The sequence below is a fragment of the Arachis ipaensis genome, chromosome B6 (genome assembly GCF_059453495.1).
Source record: "Arachis ipaensis isolate K30076 ecotype BB chromosome B6, ASM5945349v1, whole genome shotgun sequence".
In the NCBI taxonomy this organism is placed as follows: domain Eukaryota; kingdom Viridiplantae; phylum Streptophyta; class Magnoliopsida; order Fabales; family Fabaceae; genus Arachis; species Arachis ipaensis.
This window is the reverse complement of record NC_142441.1, coordinates 144,811,222-144,830,433: the sequence shown is the minus strand read 5'-3', so window position 1 is coordinate 144,830,433 and position 19,212 is coordinate 144,811,222. Positions and strand designations below refer to the sequence as shown.

The window sequence follows — 19,212 nt, the reverse complement described above, 5'->3', positions numbered from 1 at the left end:
TGTCATTCCACACGATTCTTTTACATTGTATATTTACATGAATTTGTAGAAAAACAAGAATGATATTATCAAAATTGGAGTGACAATATCCATTCTCTTTATTTTATTTATTCATTTTTTTTTTTGGGAATTGATCAAGTTTATTTTAATATCATGCTTGGCATTGATATGTCAAAGCTATTTGATGGCAAGTTTTTAATCTCGTGTGACATTTCATATTTTTATGGTACTGAAGGTTTTGTTTTTGGATTGAGGTTGTGTAATTGAAGTATTGATTTTCTACTTTCATTGATATCTAAATTTTATGATATCAATTTAATTTTATTTTGATCAAGTTTTTAATCCTGTATTCAGTTTGATCCTTGGGAAACATGATTCTTTTCCTCAATTCTCTCTGAGCATCATAGCTAACCATCGATCAATTAACATACCTTGATCCTGCATTTTTTCCCTTGATCTTTGCTGATTAAATTTCTTACTAATTGCACCAATTCGGTATTAATTCCCTCAACCATGAAAATTTTCTTGTTATCTCTTCTCTCTTCTGTTGGGATGATATTATGTATTCATAAAAAGCAAGCCTGTCTCTTAAGTAGAGTCAACTAAGATCAGGGTGTATGTTGTATTCTAAAGGAAGAAAGTTAAGTTACTTTATTTAATATATATAGATATTCCTCCAACAATTTAATATTTCTATATATACTCCTCCAACTATTTAATATTTCTCGTGAGAAGATTCCATGTATTTGATTGCATGTGGTTGTCACTATTTAATATTTCTCGTGAGAAGATTCCATGTATTTGATTGCATGTGGTTGTCATTCTTTACAAGCCTGAATAAAATGAACCTTTTGTGACCATGATAAAACAAAGTACAAATAATTTATAAGCTAGAATCCAGATTTTAAGTAATATTTCCCAATTGCTTTTGAACCCATTCATCATAATCTTGAAGCATCTGCTGAAGTAGCAGTGGCACGAGTTTGTCCACCAAAGCTTGCATCATTCTGCACTCAACCACACTAATGTATCATAATTCATGAATGAAAGTTGTTGGTTGAAACTGGTAGAATAATATAGTGCCAAGAGGACAAAACTAGTATTTTGTTGTTGGTTTTCAGAGAAACTATTCACTTAATCTGTAAAAAAATTTGATGATTTTTGCATTGAATTAGTAGCAACATTGCGAAACCACTATCATAAGCAAGTATAATTTCCAGGGAGATATATAATCTTGAGAATTATTAATTCGCAAGTTTGGTCCAAAGTCGAAACTACAGAATTAACTTCTGTTTGAACTTGATATGTGAAGCTAGCTCTTCCAACAAGGATTAATCTACAATCAATAAATGATAAAAACAATTTCTTGAAAGCAAAATGAATAAATAAATCAAGGTCAGAAAGAAATGAGCAAATTTTGTTGGAAGAAATCAGCAATCTCTACCATTCTATGATTGACAAAAATAGAAATCGAGTTAATTTGGTTGGAATTGATTTTTGGGACCATCGGAAAGCATGAGAGGAGAGTAACATATGGAAAACAACCTAAAAGGGTTAAACCAAGATTATTTACTAAAAACACTCACAAATTTCCTGGACGCTCCACAGCTGATACAGGCATCATGGTGAATGGTTTTGTATAAATCTGCAAAACACAAATGAACACAAGAAAAGGTATCAAAATATAGTTAATATTGTAATAATTTTGATTGCAGAATCTTGACATTATAGCATACAAACATGCAGCTACACAAGCTGAACAAGTAAAAATCAGAGAGACTCCACAGTGGTAAATATAAAATAAATTAGGCTATTACATAAATTACTCATAGTTTGCATCAAAGCAAAGAAAGTTCATGATTTTTGAACAAAAACCAAAGTTTATACAGAAGAACAGAAGAAACTGAAATGAATATGGATACAATAGTATATCGAAAATTTAAATCTATGATGAGGATAAGAAATTAAGAACAACCTCAAGTGTGAGATTCAATTTAACATCAACTTCTAAAAATGATTCAGCATCAGCACCTCCCCATGTCATATGATTTACCATAAGTGCTGCAAATCCGTAGCAATAAAAGCATGAATTAAAAAAGAAAAGTCACATGAAATATCTTTTCATTTTCTTGGAAGACAGATTAGTTTATCTGTAGAAGACTCTTAATAGCAAATTAAAAAAAATTGTTGGTCAATTCACAAAAAACAAAGAGATTAGATCCCAAATTAAACATATGACTCGGATCCCACGCTGTGCACCAATCCGATCCATTGATACCTGAAAAGTGGTTGTTTTGCTCTTCCACAACTTCAGAACCCTCAAACTGTGAAGAATACAGTGAAGTATCCAGAAAATTAAAATGGGATGAGTGACTGATGGAATGTAGCAGTGCAAAGATGCATGTCCAATTAAATATAAAAAGGGCTTATTTGATTTAAGAAATTAATTCTCTGTTTTCATTTCTCCTTTTTCAGTTTTAATTACAAAAATATCACATGATTTCAATCCATTTCCGATTTCGAGATTTTCTAAAGGAAACAATTAAAACAAGTTTGTTGAAAACAGAAAACAATGAGAAAATGATCTTTTGAAAGTAAAGAGACTCTAAGGCTTATTATGTTTATTGAATATTAAGGTTTCGTATAGAATATATTTACCTCAAATTCTGCTTAAAAGCAAAATAAATAATTAAATTTGTTTTCAGCATTTGAGTAAAATCTAACATAAGTAGCTTAAGTTAATTAAAATCTTTCTTAGTATTTACAAATGCACATTTAAGCAATTCAATTGTTGAATTAAACTCATTGTTAAATCATTTACCAAACTTTTCATTTTGTTTTCCACTATTGTGTTGTCGCGTGGCACACCTTACAGGAAAGCATCTCAACCAAGCAATCTTCCTCTGTTGGGGTGACGCGCAGATCCATCATTGGAGCAGCTTCAAAGTTCAAAAATTGAAGTTTAGGTAGTGAGCACCTACACAAACAAGAAATAATTAGTATTTGATTTCAGATGCATCCTTATTACACCAAACAAGCACAGTAAGATATATGCTAGAATTCATAAATGCAAGGTTAAAACACAATGATGTATTTTCACTATAAGGATTAAAGAATAGTATTTTCCAACCTATGTTCTATAGGTTACAATTGAATTATCTGCTTAAATTTTCAAATTTCAGTGTACTATGTCAGAATCACCATATAAATTTACAATGTTCCTCCACCTTTTTTGGCATTCATGTAAATTATCTGCCTCCCCAAACCCTGCATTAACACGGGTGTGGGACTAAGGAATCCTCTGATTGTAATTGGAACAAGGAGGATCAACATGAAAAGTAAAACTACTGGTTTTCAAGACTCATTACTGGATATCAGCTCATACTATGTAACCTGAGTTAATCATTAAGTAACTAAGAGAATAACTAATCAACAAAAACAGAATTAGAAAGTTTTACAGACCTGTAAGTGTTAGCATCAAGAGATTCAAATGTTTGCAACGCCCTCGTGTTCAACACGGCCGCAATACCACTAGGCTGCCTTAGAAATTCGCTTATGTGGTATTTCTTACCTCCAACGCCATCATTATAATCAGGCAGCTTAATTCTCTCCGATTTCGCGGCTGATAAATTTGCTCTCTTTACATTTGAACCAGAGGAATCCTCTGCAATTACTTTGATAACAGTTTTCTTCCTAGAAGCCCTTTTTTAACACCAAAAATATTAACAACCATTAACAAAGATCACACAGTTTACGGAACAAAATTTATCAGAAAAAAGGGGAAATAACGATGCTTTAATAATAATGTCTTCAATTAAAAGAAAATGGCACAAGAAGTGCTCACAAAATCATATCAAAAGACATCATATATATTTTACCATAATTTTCTACGATGCACCTAATCTGCTAATCACAATGCAACAGCAACCACAAATATTTTACCATTATTCACTCTTTTAACAACCATAACTACTTTAGAGTGAATCGCCCAGTATAAAATTCTTGCATAGTAATCTCATCTAATCATGCATTCAGTTACTGCCACGTGGCAGAACTTGATTAGATGGAAGTCTATAAAGTTATGAAGTTACCAGTAACTGAATTTAGGGATGGAAAAAGAAGGCGAATGTTTGAAGCAGTGATGGCGATATCCACACGATTTGTTACACATCGGAATAGCTTTTGCTGCAAAAGGAAATAAAGAGGTGCAGTGGTTATGAAGGGAGTGTTTGGTTTGCAGAGAACTAAGTGGAAACGAATGTGTGGGTTAGCGTAATCACCCATTAAGGAAGTTGGAGGAATCCGAACAAGGAACAAGATTGAAAGAGATGAGTTCTATTTTATGTGATATTTGCGGAATTGCGGAAATGCCACTTAAAACTTCATGATATCGTAATCTCATTTCTTATCTCATCTTCTTCACAATCAGAGACACAACCCAGAAAGTGCGCAATAAAACGTGTTATGACATATGAGCCGCAGAGATTGTTATGTACACAAGATCTTACATAGTACTATAAAGTATAAACCTCCAAATAAATTGGATAAGTGATAACAATAATTTAAACATGAATCTAGGTTTGATACACCTCAAAATAATTTTATGCGTATATCTAATTACGTCACGTGAAATCAACAAAAATAATTATATATTACATGTTTACATTAACCACATAAATAATCCTAAAAAAAATAGATATGATGGTACAATTATTACTATAACAAAATTAAACTCTTTAAATATTCTTTTAACAATTAAAAAAATATTTTTTTTTAATTTTAAAAGAATTTAATTTAAATACACTTGTTGTAAAATCTCAATCAGGACATTTTTTTTAAACAAAAAATAAATGAATTTGACATTAGTCCGTCCATCAAGTTTATAATATGTCTCATTTTAATAAAAAATTTATTAAAAAACTTACAAATGTATTTATAATAGAGTAAACTACAATTTCTACCCATGAAAGTTGAAAACACTGACATATCTACCCACAAAAGAGGGAAATTCAAACACTAAAAAATCAACTAAAATTCCTAAATTATCTTTATCTTCACCGCCACTTTTCTAATCTTAAATCCCACCACTACCCAAACTCTTCTTCACCACCACTCTCATCCCCAACTACCACCATTACTGCCGCCATCCAAAATTCGCAAGCTTTCTAGACGGCCTCCTTCCATGCAGCCTCCGCTCTCTTGGCCCTCCATTCCTCCTTCCTCCGTGACGCAATCACTCAATCGCGCACTGCCGTAACCACCGTAGCCGCAGTCGTAACCATCTCCCCGCGCCTCCAGTTGCGTGCCCTAAAACTCTTCGTCGGCATGTCCCTCGACCGCCTCCCCTCCACCAAACCCTCATCGACCTTCTCCACCGTTGACGACGTCGAACTCCCTCATGGCGGCCATAAAATGCTCCCAAGAGAACCAACGGCGCCACCCGGATACCTTCCACTTGATGCAAATCCACAATCACCAAAACCCTCAGTTCAATCAAGGAATGGCGTCGTTTCTGAACGTTGAGCTCAAACACTTCGTTCTTTCAATCTTCAGCCTACTAATCCTCCACCTTCTTGTAAAATCTTCTCAAGAACGCACTACTCGCCCCCTATCTTCCTCTGCAATCTTGTCTCGATGGTGGTGGTGGTGGAGGTGGAGGGAATGTTTGGTTGGTTGGGGGTGGCGGAGAAGTGTGATGCGTATTCGAAATTATTGGGTTTGTTCCCAAATGTGGAAACGGATTGGAATATGTATCCTATGACCGTCACATCTGCTACCCCTTCAATGGAAGGACTCTACCCTAAATCCAGGTGCGTCTCTTTATTTTCTTGGAGTTACAACGAGACATGGTTGAAGTTTGTACTTGTTCTGTGTTTGGTTGAAATAATCGTTGTTTCTGGAATGTTTGTCGGAGGCACGGGGCATTTTGAGTGATGGTGATAGTTAGGGTTTAGGGTGGTGGTGAGAAAGAGTTTCGGTGGTGGTAGAGTTTGGGATTGGAAAAGTGGTGGTGTGAAGTAAGTGTTGGTGGTAGGGTAATTTGAAAATTTCAAATATTTTTTTAGATTTGGATAATTTTGTTAGCAAAAGTTTGTGTTTCATGGGTACAAATGGTAATTTCCTTCTTCTATGGGTAGATATGTCAGTGTTTTCAACTTTCGTGGGTACAAATAGTAGTTTACTCATTTATAATATATTAAAAAAAAGAAAATAATAATAAAGTGATATTTTGAGAACTTACTATTCTATAATCAGTCATGCTACACATCCATATAATTTTTCATCCAAGTCCATCCAAGCTGGCCCAATACCGAAAAAACCCAATCTCATTAAATGAAACGTGACTCCACGCGCCCAAACGTACAAAACGTTAACATATTCATTCACGCATTGAATATGAAACAACGTTCATTCTTCAATATTGAAACCGCTACTGGAGAAGTTCGAATCTCTCTCAAAATCTCTCAAACTTCACTCGTGTTCTCTGCGAAAATCGTTACTGGCGAAGAATCGCGAGAAGATTTCGAAAGGAAGAAGAAAACACGAACAAAAATAAGAACAAAGACTGCGAAAGGTATGATAAAAACTACTGTTCATTTAAAATCTTGCAATCTCGCATTTCTCTTAGTTGCATTTTAGGTTTACTGAATTGAGTTACTTCGTTTAGTAGATTGACTTAATCTGATTCCATTTTTTTTGGCATAACTAGGGTATAGGAATGGAAATGTGTTCTTATTTTCTTTCTGTTCAATGGAGTTGCTCATTTTCGTTCATTTGATTGTTAGTGTGTTTAGTTGAGTCCTTTTGCATACAGAAATGATTTACTTGATGATTGAATATTTATCACGTTTTATTCAGCACATGATTGGTGTTCGGTTCACTGGTGTTTATCATTTGATTCACCTGATGGTTAGTGCGTTCAGTTGAGTTCTTTTACATGCAGAAATGATTTACTTGATGATTGAATATTTATCACGTTATATTCAGCACATGATTGATGTTCAGTTTACAGGTGTTTGTCATTTGATTCACCTGATTGTTAGTGCGTTCAGTTGAGTTCTTTTGCATGCAGAAATATTTTTCTTGCTGATTGAATGTTTTTCAAGTTTTATTTAGAACATCAATGAAATTCAGTTCAGTGGAGTTGGTTATTTTAATTCATTTGATTATTAGTGTGTTTAATTGAGTCATTTTGCATGCAGAAATGATTTACTTGATGATTGAATGTTTATCACGTTTTATTCAGCACATGATTGCTGTTCAGTTCACTGGTGTTTGTCATTTGATCCACCTGATTTTTATGTGTTCAGTTGAATTCTTTTGCATGTAAAAAAGTTTTTATTGATGATTGAATATTTATCACGTTTTATTCAGCACATGAATGATGTTCGGTTCAGTTAGGTTGGCCATTTTGATTCACTTGATTAAAATATGTATGATTGTGCTTGTCGGTGTATTAAGTGAAGTATTGACTAAATTTTTTTGGCTTCAGGCTCAAATATGGTCCAAATATTTTGTTGCACAAACTGAACAAAATTAGAGACCAAGTGATTCGGGCATCTAAAGAAATAAGACTCTTAAAACCATCTGCTGTCCTCTCCAGCCCTTATTGTAAATTCACATACGGGGATATAGATAGTAAATAGGATATACTTTGTTTGATTGGTTGTAATTAGCACTATTTTGTTTAACTTGTTTAAAAAACCAAACAATGTCTATATGTGAATATTAATGTAAATGTTATTGAAAATTTAATGTTAATGTATATATCTGATTCAAGATGGATTAGTCCTTGTCCTGTTGGTTTAAGATGTTAATATATATATCTATTGGAACTGTCTGGCTGCTGTTTTATTCTAGGTTGCAGACTTGCAGTGAATAGAATCAGGGTATTTATCAAATATTAAGAGCCCAAAAAAAAAAAACAAATGAATCGAAATTAATACACATGGTGAACCGAAAAAGTGCATATATTAATATAGCAGAGAGATAATTTTAAAAAAATGTTGCTATCAGTATTGAATTTCAGAAACTCTTGAACTCTTTGGAATAATTTTTGTAAAACTTTCCGACTTCTTCTAGTATCTTGAAAATCATCCCGACCTTTGGGACAAATTGTTCATCCACAACACACCTGGTCTGCAGAATGAACCGAACATGTTATTATGGTGAAACAATTGTATAGTACTAAATGAACAGAACATTATCCATTATATAAATTCAAATTCAAATAGTTTTCTGCATAATGAACCGAACACGTCATTATGGTGAAACAATTGTATAGTACTAAATAAATGGAACATTATCCATTATATAAATTCAAAACACCTGTATCTACAATTGAGAGATTATCAATTCAATTCAATTCAGAACACATGCGTACGTTCAATTCAGTTCAATTTAACAATTGCATTCCATTCAATTTGATTTAAAAAAATCCAAACCTCGTCCGTTTGATTCGTTTCAGAAGAATAATCCAAAACGCTCTCATTCAATTGATTTGAAGTTGAATCATTCATTATTTTGATAGAATATTGAAATCTGAAAACGAAGAAGATAAATCCACAAAATCGAAGAAGAAGGACAAGCAATAGAGATTACAAATCCAAAAATTACAATGCAAATCGTTAACATTGAAAAAGAGAAGAAGAAAAAGAATATTTATGTTAAAGAAAAAATTTATGTAAATCTGTTACGTTGATAGGAGGGAAAAAGGGGCGTGCATATATTTCACGTAACTTTGGGAAAAGGGGGAGGCGCGTTAAAAAAAAAAGTACTTCAATGACTTGAATAGATTTTTTACATGGAGATAGAGCATTATTATTCTATAATATTGTTATATCATTTTGGTCTAAATGTCATATTCTCTTACTTTTTACGATATATTTATTGTCATTTTCATTCCCTTATTCTTTTTGTATTATTCTTCCTTATGTCACTGATAATGTAAGCTAATACTAAGTTGTATTATCTCGTAATGCACAAGCATTACATGTAATACACGAGATAAAAACATAAATTTAGTAAATTCCTTTCTGATTTTTTTCATATCTTAAAAGTAATTATAGAATTTATGTTGAGAAATTTATCTACAAGTATACTAGAATTCAAAGTTTCTAATGATCAAACTATTCTGAAATTCCTTACCAATAATTGTAGCAAGCTCTGGATCCCATTGTCAACAACATTATCTTTTCTTAAGTCCGGTGAATTCGAACGTTCTAAGCATATTACACAACCAGTAATCTCATTTGAACCAAGGAAAATATTACAGCAATTAATCCCAGTACAAACCGTTGGCATGCAAATAGATAAAAGGACTTATCTTTCAATTAAAAGAAATATTTCTTAATGTGAATTAGGATAAGAATGTAACAAATCTAACATCGTGCCTACGCTTGTTTTCTTCTCTACTCCGTTTGTTTTCTTCTCTACTCCGTTGAATAGAGAAATGGTATGTCTTTTGGTACATATATCATTGAGAAACGATTCACTAGTTATATTAATCAGAATTTTGATGTGTAAAGAGTCTGATATTACTTTTTATAATAAAAAAGACACTTTTGAACAATTATATTTCTGGAGCTTGAATCTTAATCATCTCATCGGACACGTCATTCATCTACCATTGCATCTATTGTGGCAAATTTTAATTATAAGTATGGTGATATTTTATTGAATTTCAGTATTTTACTAAGGAGTATTCTAAAGACATTTAGTTTTCAGAAAGTATCACAATTTTTTTTTAAATGACATTTTCGTTTCAGAAAAGAAGAAAAATATTAGAAGTCCAGTAAAATTTATTATTTTGATTAACAATTAACCATTAATATTTAAAAGTGTAGACTAAAAATATATTGTTAAATTATTCGAATAAAAAAATTAGGTTGATGGCTAAAAATAATAATAAAAAATAATAAATTATTCTGGTCTTTGAGCATTTGTCAAAAAAGAAATCTTTTTCGATTTTTCATCGAATACTACCTCGTTTCAAACTTTAACATACATAAAAGGAAATAGCGAAATACTTGTTAGCAAACTCCTATAAATGCAATAGAAATTATGAGGGGGAAGTGTGAATTATTAATTATGAGTAAATTAAGCAGATAGCTTTTTTTTCGTGTCTAATTAAGCAGATAGTTTGCTAAAGGTGCAAGGCATATAATTTAAATCTTTTCTTAATGAAATTTGTGAATACAGCAGTGACTATTTTCTAGAGATGACTATAAAAGAAGAACAAACTACATATAAGTCTATGCATACAATATTTTCATTTTCTAAAAAAATCCAAAAAAAGAAAAATCAAACCTTCTGAATCACCCTGAGCTTTGCACTTCTACTTCGGCGGTTCAATTTTTCTTCTTCGGCCGAGGGCGTGATTGGTCTTTTTGTGAGAATGATTCCATTTGATCCATTTATCACATGTTTTATCCATGCTTCTTTCTCTTTTATCTCATCACTCACCTTCCTCAAATCACTATTATCGCAGCTCTCATCTTCGCTTCCTTTAATTATATCAAGGAATGTCTGCTTCACAATTCTGTCCTCTAGACTATGGAAAGATATCACGGCAAGCCTACCCCCCGGCGAGAGGCAATCAAAACAAGAATAGAGGGAATCCTCAAGTGTCTTCAGTTCATCATTCACAGCTATTCGAAGAGCTTGAAACACCCGGGTTGCTGTCTTTATCCAACCTTGCCTTCCACCTGTTACAATGTTGATTGAAATCGGTGATTATATTTCCTTGAGCATAATTGGTATTTCATGCATGATATTGGTTACAGTATCTAAAAGACATGCATAAATAAACTGATGGCCTTAGAGACAACTAATCAAGAGGCACAAAATGGAGAAAGATATACCTTTCATTGCAGGAGTCACACGTCGAATAAGATTGAGCAAGTCAGTAGTGGAATGCAATCCACCATCTAACCGGGCTTGAACAATCTTCTTTTGCAGATTACGCCAATTACTTTCTTCCCCAAAATCCCTTAGGACACGCCCAACTTCAGATTCTGGCCAAGAATTTAATATATCCTCTGCTTTAAGACTTGCCTGTCATATTAGGCCTGTTCATCAGTTACACAGGAAAGAAAATTATGAATGACTCTGCATCAAGCAAGCAACAGTATCATTCCACAAAATACTCATCTACACCAAAGCCGTAATCCTGACAAAGCAGTTTACAACCATATACGCTTTCTGCAAAATGAGCATGTTGATTTTTGCATTAAACTCCATAATGTCTAAAAGTATACCTGTGGATCCATACGCATATCAAGGGGACCATCAGCTAGCACACTGAATCCTCTCTGGGGATTGTCCACCTAAAAACCAGGACAAATATAAATAAGAAAAGCCAAAAGAAAAAGGGTCATCAGTTTATTTTAAGTTCAATAAAGCTTATCATTACAACTTTAGCAAGAGAGAGTTTTCCTTTTTCAAATAAATAAATAAAATGCAATTGCTCTACCAAAAATTAGAAGAAATCAAATTTTCCGTTTCTCCCCATTGGAAGTTCCAAAGATAAAAAACACCCATGCACAAATATTGGAAACCAAACCAAGCAACGCAGCAAGTGGGCCGATCACGTAACAGTATAGAAGATACAAGTTCAAGAATGAAACCTGCATGGATGACATGCCCAAGTCCATCAAGATTCCATCGATGCTACCATCCACCAACCGTTCGTCGCCAGTTTCCCTAAGAGCAGACTTGATATGTCTGAAATTCCTTAGCAGCGTAAAAACTTTTACACCACCATCCAATTGCTTTTCTACTACAGAATTGATTCGAGCTTGAGCCATGTTATGTGCCACAGGATCCACATCCATCCCAACAAAATACTTCAACTCCGCATGCCCATTAATCACCTGTCTCAACATTCATATACAAATTAACATCATCACAATGTCATTATCAAATAAGAAATAGTATACATGCCCAAAATAAATGCATAACATCAAATTAGTCTATCAAAAAATAAAAATCATATCAAATTCTCTCTACATGTTATACAATAAGAATTAATGGAAAGACAATTGTCCTTGAACACATACTTCGAAATACTCAAGGGTCTAACTTAATCTCGACTCGATGGTCAGTTGCAATGCAAGATACTCCTTTCTCTGATAAGGTTAATAAGATAGTAAAACGAAACACTTGCAATTTCAGAACCAAATTGAACCCTTACTCTAAATTATACTAACTAATAATTAATTGCACAAAACAAAGGTAGCAAAAGAAAACCCCTAAATTTAAGAAATCCGTGCAAAATGAAGGCATTGATTGATACTAACAGCGGAGGAATGACCGGCGGCGCCAAGGGTGCAATCGACGAAGGAAGTAAGCGAGAGATTGGAGAAAACGTCCAAAACTTCAGCGAGCATAACAGGAAAATGATGACGAGATTCAGAACGGTCCATTACAGCGTCCATGTCGAAGTCCTTATCGGAACGGGTCCTTCTCTTCTCTTTGGCCAACGCCGATTTTTGCTTCTGCTTCTTTGTTGAGGTGGCGCTGCTACGAATGGGGCTATTGACAGTTGAAAAAGAAGAACAAGAGAGGGAAGTGAGGTTTTGAAGGCGGTTGAGGAGGATGGGTGTGGGTGAGAGCGATAGTAATGATATCTTGTAGAGCATTGCCATGTTTCCAATTCCGATTATTCTGCTTCTGCTTTCGTAATCAAAAACACTGGCACCAACCAGAACCTGAGAGGGGCAATTTTTTTCTTTTAAAAGTGATCTAATCCTACAAAATTACAAATTCTATCACTTTACATAATTCCTCAATTAATGATACTTTAGTTGTAATAGTAACTAGATTTAAAAGCGGAACTAAAGATTTAATTTTTTAAATTATTCTTCCTGTCCAAATAATTTTAACATCAAAGTTTATCCAAATAATTTAGAATCACGCGGTTTTTTTTTCTCGCTTTCTTCTACTCTCGCGGCGCTTCTTCTTTTTATTATCGTAAATACCAACAACACCACCACCTCATCCTCATTTTTTTCTCATTTGAATTTCTTCTTCAACTTCCTTTTTCTTCTCTTCCATCGTCATCATTCTTATGATCATCATCGTTATCGTTATCGTTATCATCATCTTTTTTTTATACATATCATCGTTATCGTTGAATTTTTATCATATTGATAATGTTGTCTGATCTAAAATTGATTTTTGATGTGTTGTTATTCATGACTCAGTCTTGTTTGTGTGATTATTTTTTAATGGAGTTAATTGTGTCACAATCGTTATATAATTTTTTATTTATTTTTGAGTTAATTGTGTCGCAATCTATTATATAATTTCGGTTCATTTCTGAGTGAATTAAGGAGCATTTGGACTCGTTGTCTTACACAATTCAAAACTCGTTCTCCTCATCTTGTACTGCTTCTATTTTATCTTTTTCTTCTTCGTCTTCACCTTCTTATTTCATTTTTTCAATTTTTATTTATTTACTCTTTTGAGAGGAATAAAACCAAAAAAAGGAAAAGAAAATATCAAACAAAAAAGAAGAAACCATGATTCAATCTTGTTTGTATGCTTGTTTTCGAACTTGAGTTTATATGTCGCAATCGTTATGGTAAATTTCGATTCATTTCTTAGTTAATTGTGTCGTAATTGTAATGTAATTTCGGTTCATTTCTGAGTGAATTAGGGTACATTTAGACTCGTTATCCTGCACAATTCAAAACCCTTTCTCCTCTTCCTCTTCATCTTCTATTGCTTCTTCTTTTTCATCTTTTTCTTCATCTTCTCATTCTTATTTCGTTTTCTCAATTTTTCTTGATTTACTCAAATTTAACACAATTTCTGAATTCTGCAGATTCTTTACTATTGTTTTCTACTTCTTTTTCTTTTGAGTTAATTGTGTCGCAATTATTATGCAATTTCAATTTATTTCTAAGTGAATTAAGCTCATTTGAACTCGTTGTCCTACACAATTTAAAACTCTTTCTCATCTTCTTCCTCATCTACTTTTTATTTCATTTTCTCAAAAATTTTATTGATTTACTCAAATTTAACACAATTTGAGTTCTACAAATTCTTTACTATTATTCTCTATTTCTCTTTTTTTCTGAGTTAATTTTGTCGTAATCATTATGTAATTTCAGTTCATTTCTGAATGAATTAAGCTATATTTAAACTCATTCTACTCAATTCAAAACTCTTTCTCCTTACCTTCTACTATAGTAATAGCAATAACAGCAACAATAAAAGAATGACAATGAGGAAAAAATACGCAGAAAAAAGAAGAAAAAGGAGGAGGAAGAGGAAAATGAAGAACACGAAGAAAAAGATGACGACAACACCCCATGAACGTAAATGACTAGATTAAAAAAATGATATATGTGCGTGTAATCACACTCTTTTTAATGAATGGTTTTTGTTGGTATTAGGTCTACTTAGTTGAACTTGAATGGCAATATTGCTTGGACGTGTAGCAGATCTCTGATTAATTTATTGGCATGCAACTATACTTGGGACGCTGAAAATTCCCAACAGTGACAAATTTCTGGTTCTCGCATACTGAGTAGCTTGTTATCCACAAAACTCAGCACCAAAATAATGCCTAAGATGTAAATGCTCATTTATCTAGAACCAATCATTAAGCTACAAAACCTAAACCTCCAAATCCTAAACCTTATCAGTTGCCATTCTTTTGCACTCAAACTTATAAATTGTATTCATTAGTGTGGCTTCGGCACATAACCATCGACTGCAAAGTTCCGCGTGGCAGCTGGAATAGCTAATCGAATCCCGTCGAGTTCAGGCTTTGCAATCACTTGGCAACCCAAACGTGAACTGTATTAACTACCAAGATTAGTCTGGGAAGAATTTAGGGTTGAAATACAAACTATAGATATAAGGGATCCCATGTTCAGATTAAACAAACTCACGTTTCGGAAAGGCCAAAAGCTAGGTCCAACATATCATTTTCCTCATCAGTTGGATCTTCCAATTTGTTGTAATATTCTACATCCTGCACAAAGTTCAGACTCAAGCAATTTGACACTCACGTATGTGGAAAATAATAAGTAATTGCATAAAAATGATAAATTAATTTAATTTACCATGACTATAACATGGCAAGTTGAACATGCAAGTGAGCCCTCGCATGCCCCTGCAAAACAACATATTATAAAACTCGTGAAAAAGTGAACCTAAGCTGAATCAATAGTAAATATACTACTATGCAACTTCCATAGCCCCAAAACACAGACTCGCAAGCTTAGTTAAAAAAATAAGGGTGTATGACATGGGTCAATATATCCATTATGAGTAAGGTAGCAACCAGAGCAAGTTATCCAAACAAAAGAAATTATTTTCAAAACAATCAAAATATACAATTTAGTGTAGAATGAAAAAATTGATAATATACAATTTAGTGTACAATTATTTTCTTGCCTTCTAGTTCAATGTCGTTTTCATGTGCAGCTTCTAGCATGGACATTCCAACAGGGACTCGAATATGTTGTTCCTCCCCATCCTTATCAACAAACGTCACAGATATCCTGCACATAGTTGGATCAAAGACTAAGAAACTAAATGATAAACATGCAAGAAACTAAATGATAAACATGCACTTTTACCCCTAAGCTTTGAAGATATACGACCATTCATCTAATTGAGTAAGGACACACTTACACAATGCATTGTGTTCATCTAATCCAATATGTAAGGAATATAAAGCATTAATTGTGCTGTATGTCTTATGTAAAGTTAGCATTGAACAACTATTAAAATGTTAGTTTAGCATTTGATAAGTATTATTGTCCTCTGCCAAGAGCAATGGAATGAAAGATGTTTCAAGAAAGTATGACTGAGAGCAACAACTCAAGACTTGCCCGGAATCACTACTAGTGCCATTTAGGCAGAAGTACCACACCCCAACATCAACTCAACTCATTCTATGATGGTAAAGTATTACAACCCCATGGTTAAGAGCACAAAACCAGACTGGTAAAATGCACACTACGAGATTAGCATTCTTTGCATTAAGTTCTCATATCCCATTAAAAATTCAACCATTACAACTTAGTAGTATAAGCTACAAAGGTAGATTACACACAAACTGTGACCTTCCCAATAAAATTGTCTGAACCATTATAAACCAAAATCGCATAACTTTTAACTTCTCCAATCAGGGTGAATCGTGCAAAAACATAGTAGCTAATCCTGGATCAAGATGCAATGTGGCCTACTCAAAAACTGCTATAGCTGGATAGTGGATGGAAAGCTGGCCGCCAACTTGAGAAGTATAGATAAATATTCCCAATTTATACAAAATATATATATATAGGAAAAGCAATAGAGAAGACAACAGAGTTTAAAGTGAGAAACATAGAAGTATGATACATAGTCTATGGGAAGGCTTTGGGATAATATGTTGAGCAACAGTAAAGGACAGTGCCAGGGGAGGGAAAGGGACAAAAATAGAGAATTGAGGTGCAACAATGAAATTCCTAGCTCCAATTGTGTCTCAGTTTAATTTGGGGAAGGCAAAGTGTGAGTTTATATAGGTATATCATGTTACTTGACTACACTCATCATGAAAATGCATACACTGCTATAGAAAAGGCAATTTCAATAATATTTTCAGATAAAAAAAAGAAGACTTACGTTTCCTTTTGTTCATTCCCTTCATTGCTAGTTGTTGATAGGAAATTATGTTTTCCAATCATAGCTCCATTATATAACTTATTAAGAGAAAGTTGTTGAAACTGTACCTAACAAAATAATAATAATAATTAGCATTAAAAACACAGATATAAACATGCCACAGAAAAAAAAAACATCTTATAAAACTATTTAGCTAATAATCCATAAATATATATACATATATAATTTTAATCTACATGGCATCCACAAATATCATAGCACTTAATTTCCAATTGGAGAAATTTTTAAATATACATTATTCTAGAAATTCCAAGTTTTTAATATATCCTCACATACTCCCCATTAGATTCCTTTTTCTAGTGTAAAATTCTATTACAACATTCAGAGATTTACATATCCCGGGGTTATTTCCTTTACCAATTGCGAATGTTGTCACAATGAAATCTATCTCTAATGACAAGAAATCGAAAGCAACGAAATCTGTTGAGACAAAATTATGAAAAGCAAATGAACTCATTTCCAAAACAACAGAAAAATGCTAAATTAATTAACATTTCCAAAATAACCAAAATCTAAATTCCCATTCTTGTGTCATACACAAACACATCAGTCATCTCGACTTAATGGGACAACATTCATGATTACACTCCTCGACACGACGACACCCCTTGAACTGGTGAATGTCTAATCTTATTATCAAGCTCACCTAATACATTCAAAAGCTTCAATTTCTATGAATGATATATAACCTTCCATAATTGTGCATCCATAGTTACCATTCCGTTCAATAAGAATTACATCATACTCGTAAACAGAACTTCAAATAACAAACAAAAACAGATTATTCATAGTATCAGCCAAACAAAGGCCAAAATTGAATTCTTATACTAGTCTTTGCTTCATCAGTAAACTCGCCATTGATTGAAATCTAGTATTTGTTTCCTTTTTTTTTTTTTTTTGGCAATGGTTACAACAGCCAAATATCATATACAGAAAGCCAAGAGCCAAATTTAGATATCCAAAATCGTAAGATTTAAATTGAATGATTCAATCATACTTACTGCCGGAGGTTGCAGGAAACTGTTTCTGGTGCTTTGATTGTATCTTCCTCTATAAATGGATGCATAATTCCCTGCCAAAATGATTTTTTAGAATCATGGATTTAACGGAATTAGATATTGTTGACATGTAATGGACATTATGTAAATTAAATTGGTAATTAAGAAAAAGGGAAGCATAAAAAAATAGTTAAAAATGCAGTGATTTACTTGTGAAGAGGCGCTTGGCGATCCATGGTCCAAGTCTTGGAAGTCTTGAACTTAGCATAGGAGTTGATGAGGGGATTACAAAACCCTAAAATCGCATAAATAAAATAAAAATAAATAAACTCGCATAGAATGATGCTGAGACAGATTCACAGGGCAAGGGTATTAAATGATGTGCAGTGGAAAGATTTTGCTTCTAGAAAAACCAATATATAAGAAAATTGGGAAAACAAGATATATGAGTGTTTGAAAAGTAAATGGAATATGCATTAGGAGAGAAAGAGTAGAAGATAAGCACCAAGCAAGAGAATCAGAGCGTAAAAAGCAGAGAGAGAAGTGAGAGGGGGGAAAATGGAACCTCGCCGCCACCTAGGGGGGAAGAAGAGTGCAGCCGCCGCAAAAAGCGAAGAAATAAGAGAGAAGAAGACGAGATTATTATCGAAGTCGGAAGATGCCTCAAACTCAAGAAGTTTCTTAGGTTTTTTTTTTTGGTGACTAAGAAGTTTCTTAGGTTGAAGTTGATACTTGAGGCGGTAAGATAACAGTAATACTAAGAAAAAAAAAATAAATAGATGTCTAATTTATTAGAGTATATATCTAAATGGATTCTTGAAAATTTTTATATTGGATATTTTTGTATTTAAAAAAATTTACTACGTTGAGATTTTTGAATTTTATAGAAATAAGATATATAGATTATTGTGTCATACTTTTGAGAATTTATTTGTTTAACTGAAAATATTAGATTTAACTAAGATAAAGAAACTTATATATTTTATTTTTGTAAAATTTAAAAACCTCAATGTAATAAAAATTTGTCAGGAACTTATTTGGGTACATACTCAATTTTTTTAATTTGAAAACAAAAAATATTATTCGTACCAAAATTAATAATCAATATATTTATATATAAATACATATATAATTTAATTTATTTTTAATGTGTATTTGTATTTCAACATGTATTTTTATATTGATGGCTTACTTTAGTGGCTAATTTTAGCGTACACGTAATAACGTAGTTATTCAAAAATACATAAGTTTTTAACTAATTAAAAATATAAAAATATTTTTTATTTTTTAAAATATGAAATATTTAAGTTTCTCTGTCCAAGATATATAAAAATAAATCGATCTTCTAGAGATAATAAGAACAAATTGTAGGTGCAGGTTCTAACTCATAAATACTTCCGGATTTTCAATCACATGAGTAGCATCTAATGGCAATAATCGATTTGGTATGATAAGTGGACTCCTCTCAGTAAACTTTATGATCTAACACATTTGTGGAGCAATGGGGCTTGGGAGGAAGAAAGACTTG

At 32.8% G+C, this 19,212-nt stretch overlaps 3 protein-coding genes across 7 annotated transcripts; all 3 read right to left on the bottom strand.

Annotated features, from left to right (window-relative positions):
- Positions 1–776: 776 nt before the first annotated feature.
- On the bottom strand, positions 777–4,508 carry LOC107605138 (DUF1997 family protein, putative (DUF1997)). Of its 2 annotated transcripts, none has more exons than XM_016306903.3 (8): positions 4,281–4,508; positions 4,092–4,185; positions 3,463–3,702; positions 2,869–2,977; positions 2,279–2,324; positions 1,976–2,061; positions 1,587–1,645; positions 777–1,007 (listed from the first exon to the last, which is right to left on the bottom strand). In XM_016306903.3, the coding sequence occupies exons 1-8, from the start codon at positions 4,282–4,284 to the stop codon at positions 905–907; spliced, it is 741 nt and encodes a 246-aa protein (XP_016162389.1). In that variant the 5' UTR covers positions 4,285–4,508; the 3' UTR covers positions 777–904. The 2 variants fall into 2 exon arrangements, with proteins under 2 accessions (XP_016162389.1, XP_016162388.1); XM_016306902.3 differs by having other exon boundaries at positions 777–1,022; positions 4,281–4,506.
- A 5,632-nt stretch (positions 4,509–10,140) lies between these two features.
- LOC148563038 (mraW methylase family protein) lies at positions 10,141–12,777 on the bottom strand. The gene is made up of 5 exons (XM_088489282.1): positions 12,300–12,777; positions 11,628–11,873; positions 11,259–11,327; positions 10,863–11,055; positions 10,141–10,706 (listed from the first exon to the last, which is right to left on the bottom strand). Exons 1-5 carry the CDS (start codon positions 12,645–12,647, stop codon positions 10,303–10,305), a joined length of 1,260 nt encoding a protein of 419 aa, XP_088345408.1. The 5' UTR covers positions 12,648–12,777; the 3' UTR covers positions 10,141–10,302.
- Positions 12,778–14,303: 1,526 nt separating this feature from the next.
- On the bottom strand, positions 14,304–18,500 carry LOC107605140 (uncharacterized). Of its 4 annotated transcripts, none has more exons than XM_088492167.1 (8): positions 18,250–18,500; positions 17,895–17,979; positions 17,688–17,758; positions 16,627–16,733; positions 15,412–15,518; positions 15,078–15,127; positions 14,904–14,986; positions 14,304–14,808 (listed from the first exon to the last, which is right to left on the bottom strand). In XM_088492167.1, the coding sequence occupies exons 2-8, from the start codon at positions 17,950–17,952 to the stop codon at positions 14,694–14,696; spliced, it is 591 nt and encodes a 196-aa protein (XP_088348293.1). In that variant the 5' UTR covers positions 17,953–17,979; positions 18,250–18,500; the 3' UTR covers positions 14,304–14,693. The 4 variants fall into 4 exon arrangements, with proteins under 4 accessions (XP_088348293.1, XP_088348296.1, XP_088348294.1 ...); XM_088492170.1 differs by having other exon boundaries at positions 16,627–16,727; positions 18,190–18,400; XM_088492168.1 differs by having other exon boundaries at positions 18,190–18,388.
- Positions 18,501–19,212: the final 712 nt, after the last annotated feature.

Excerpts from the sequence above, each read along its gene's own strand:
- LOC148563038 (XM_088489282.1), bottom strand. The coding sequence starts at position 12,647 with ATGGCAATGCTCTACAAGATATCATTACTATCGCTCTCACCCACACCC. Across the intron at positions 11,874-12,299 it reads CCGCCGGTCATTCCTCCGCT|GTGATTAATGGGCATGCGGA; the intron begins GTTAGTATCAAT and ends ATGTTGAGACAG. Across the intron at positions 10,707-10,862 it reads TGTGACTCCTGCAATGAAAG|GTGGAAGGCAAGGTTGGATA; the intron begins GTATATCTTTCT and ends ACATTGTAACAG.
- LOC107605138 (XM_016306902.3), bottom strand. Across the intron at positions 3,703-4,091 it reads ATCCCTAAATTCAGTTACTG|GGCTTCTAGGAAGAAAACTG; the intron begins GTAACTTCATAA and ends GTGTTAAAAAAG. Across the intron at positions 2,062-2,278 it reads GCAAAACAACCACTTTTCAG|CACTTATGGTAAATCATATG; the intron begins GTATCAATGGAT and ends ACGGATTTGCAG.
- LOC107605140 (XM_088492167.1), bottom strand. The coding sequence starts at position 17,952 with ATGCTAAGTTCAAGACTTCCAAGACTTGGACCATGGATCGCCAAGCGC. Across the intron at positions 17,759-17,894 it reads CGCCAAGCGCCTCTTCACAA|GGAATTATGCATCCATTTAT; the intron begins GTAAATCACTGC and ends TCATTTTGGCAG. Across the intron at positions 15,128-15,411 it reads AAACGACATTGAACTAGAAG|GGGCATGCGAGGGCTCACTT; the intron begins GCAAGAAAATAA and ends GTTGTTTTGCAG.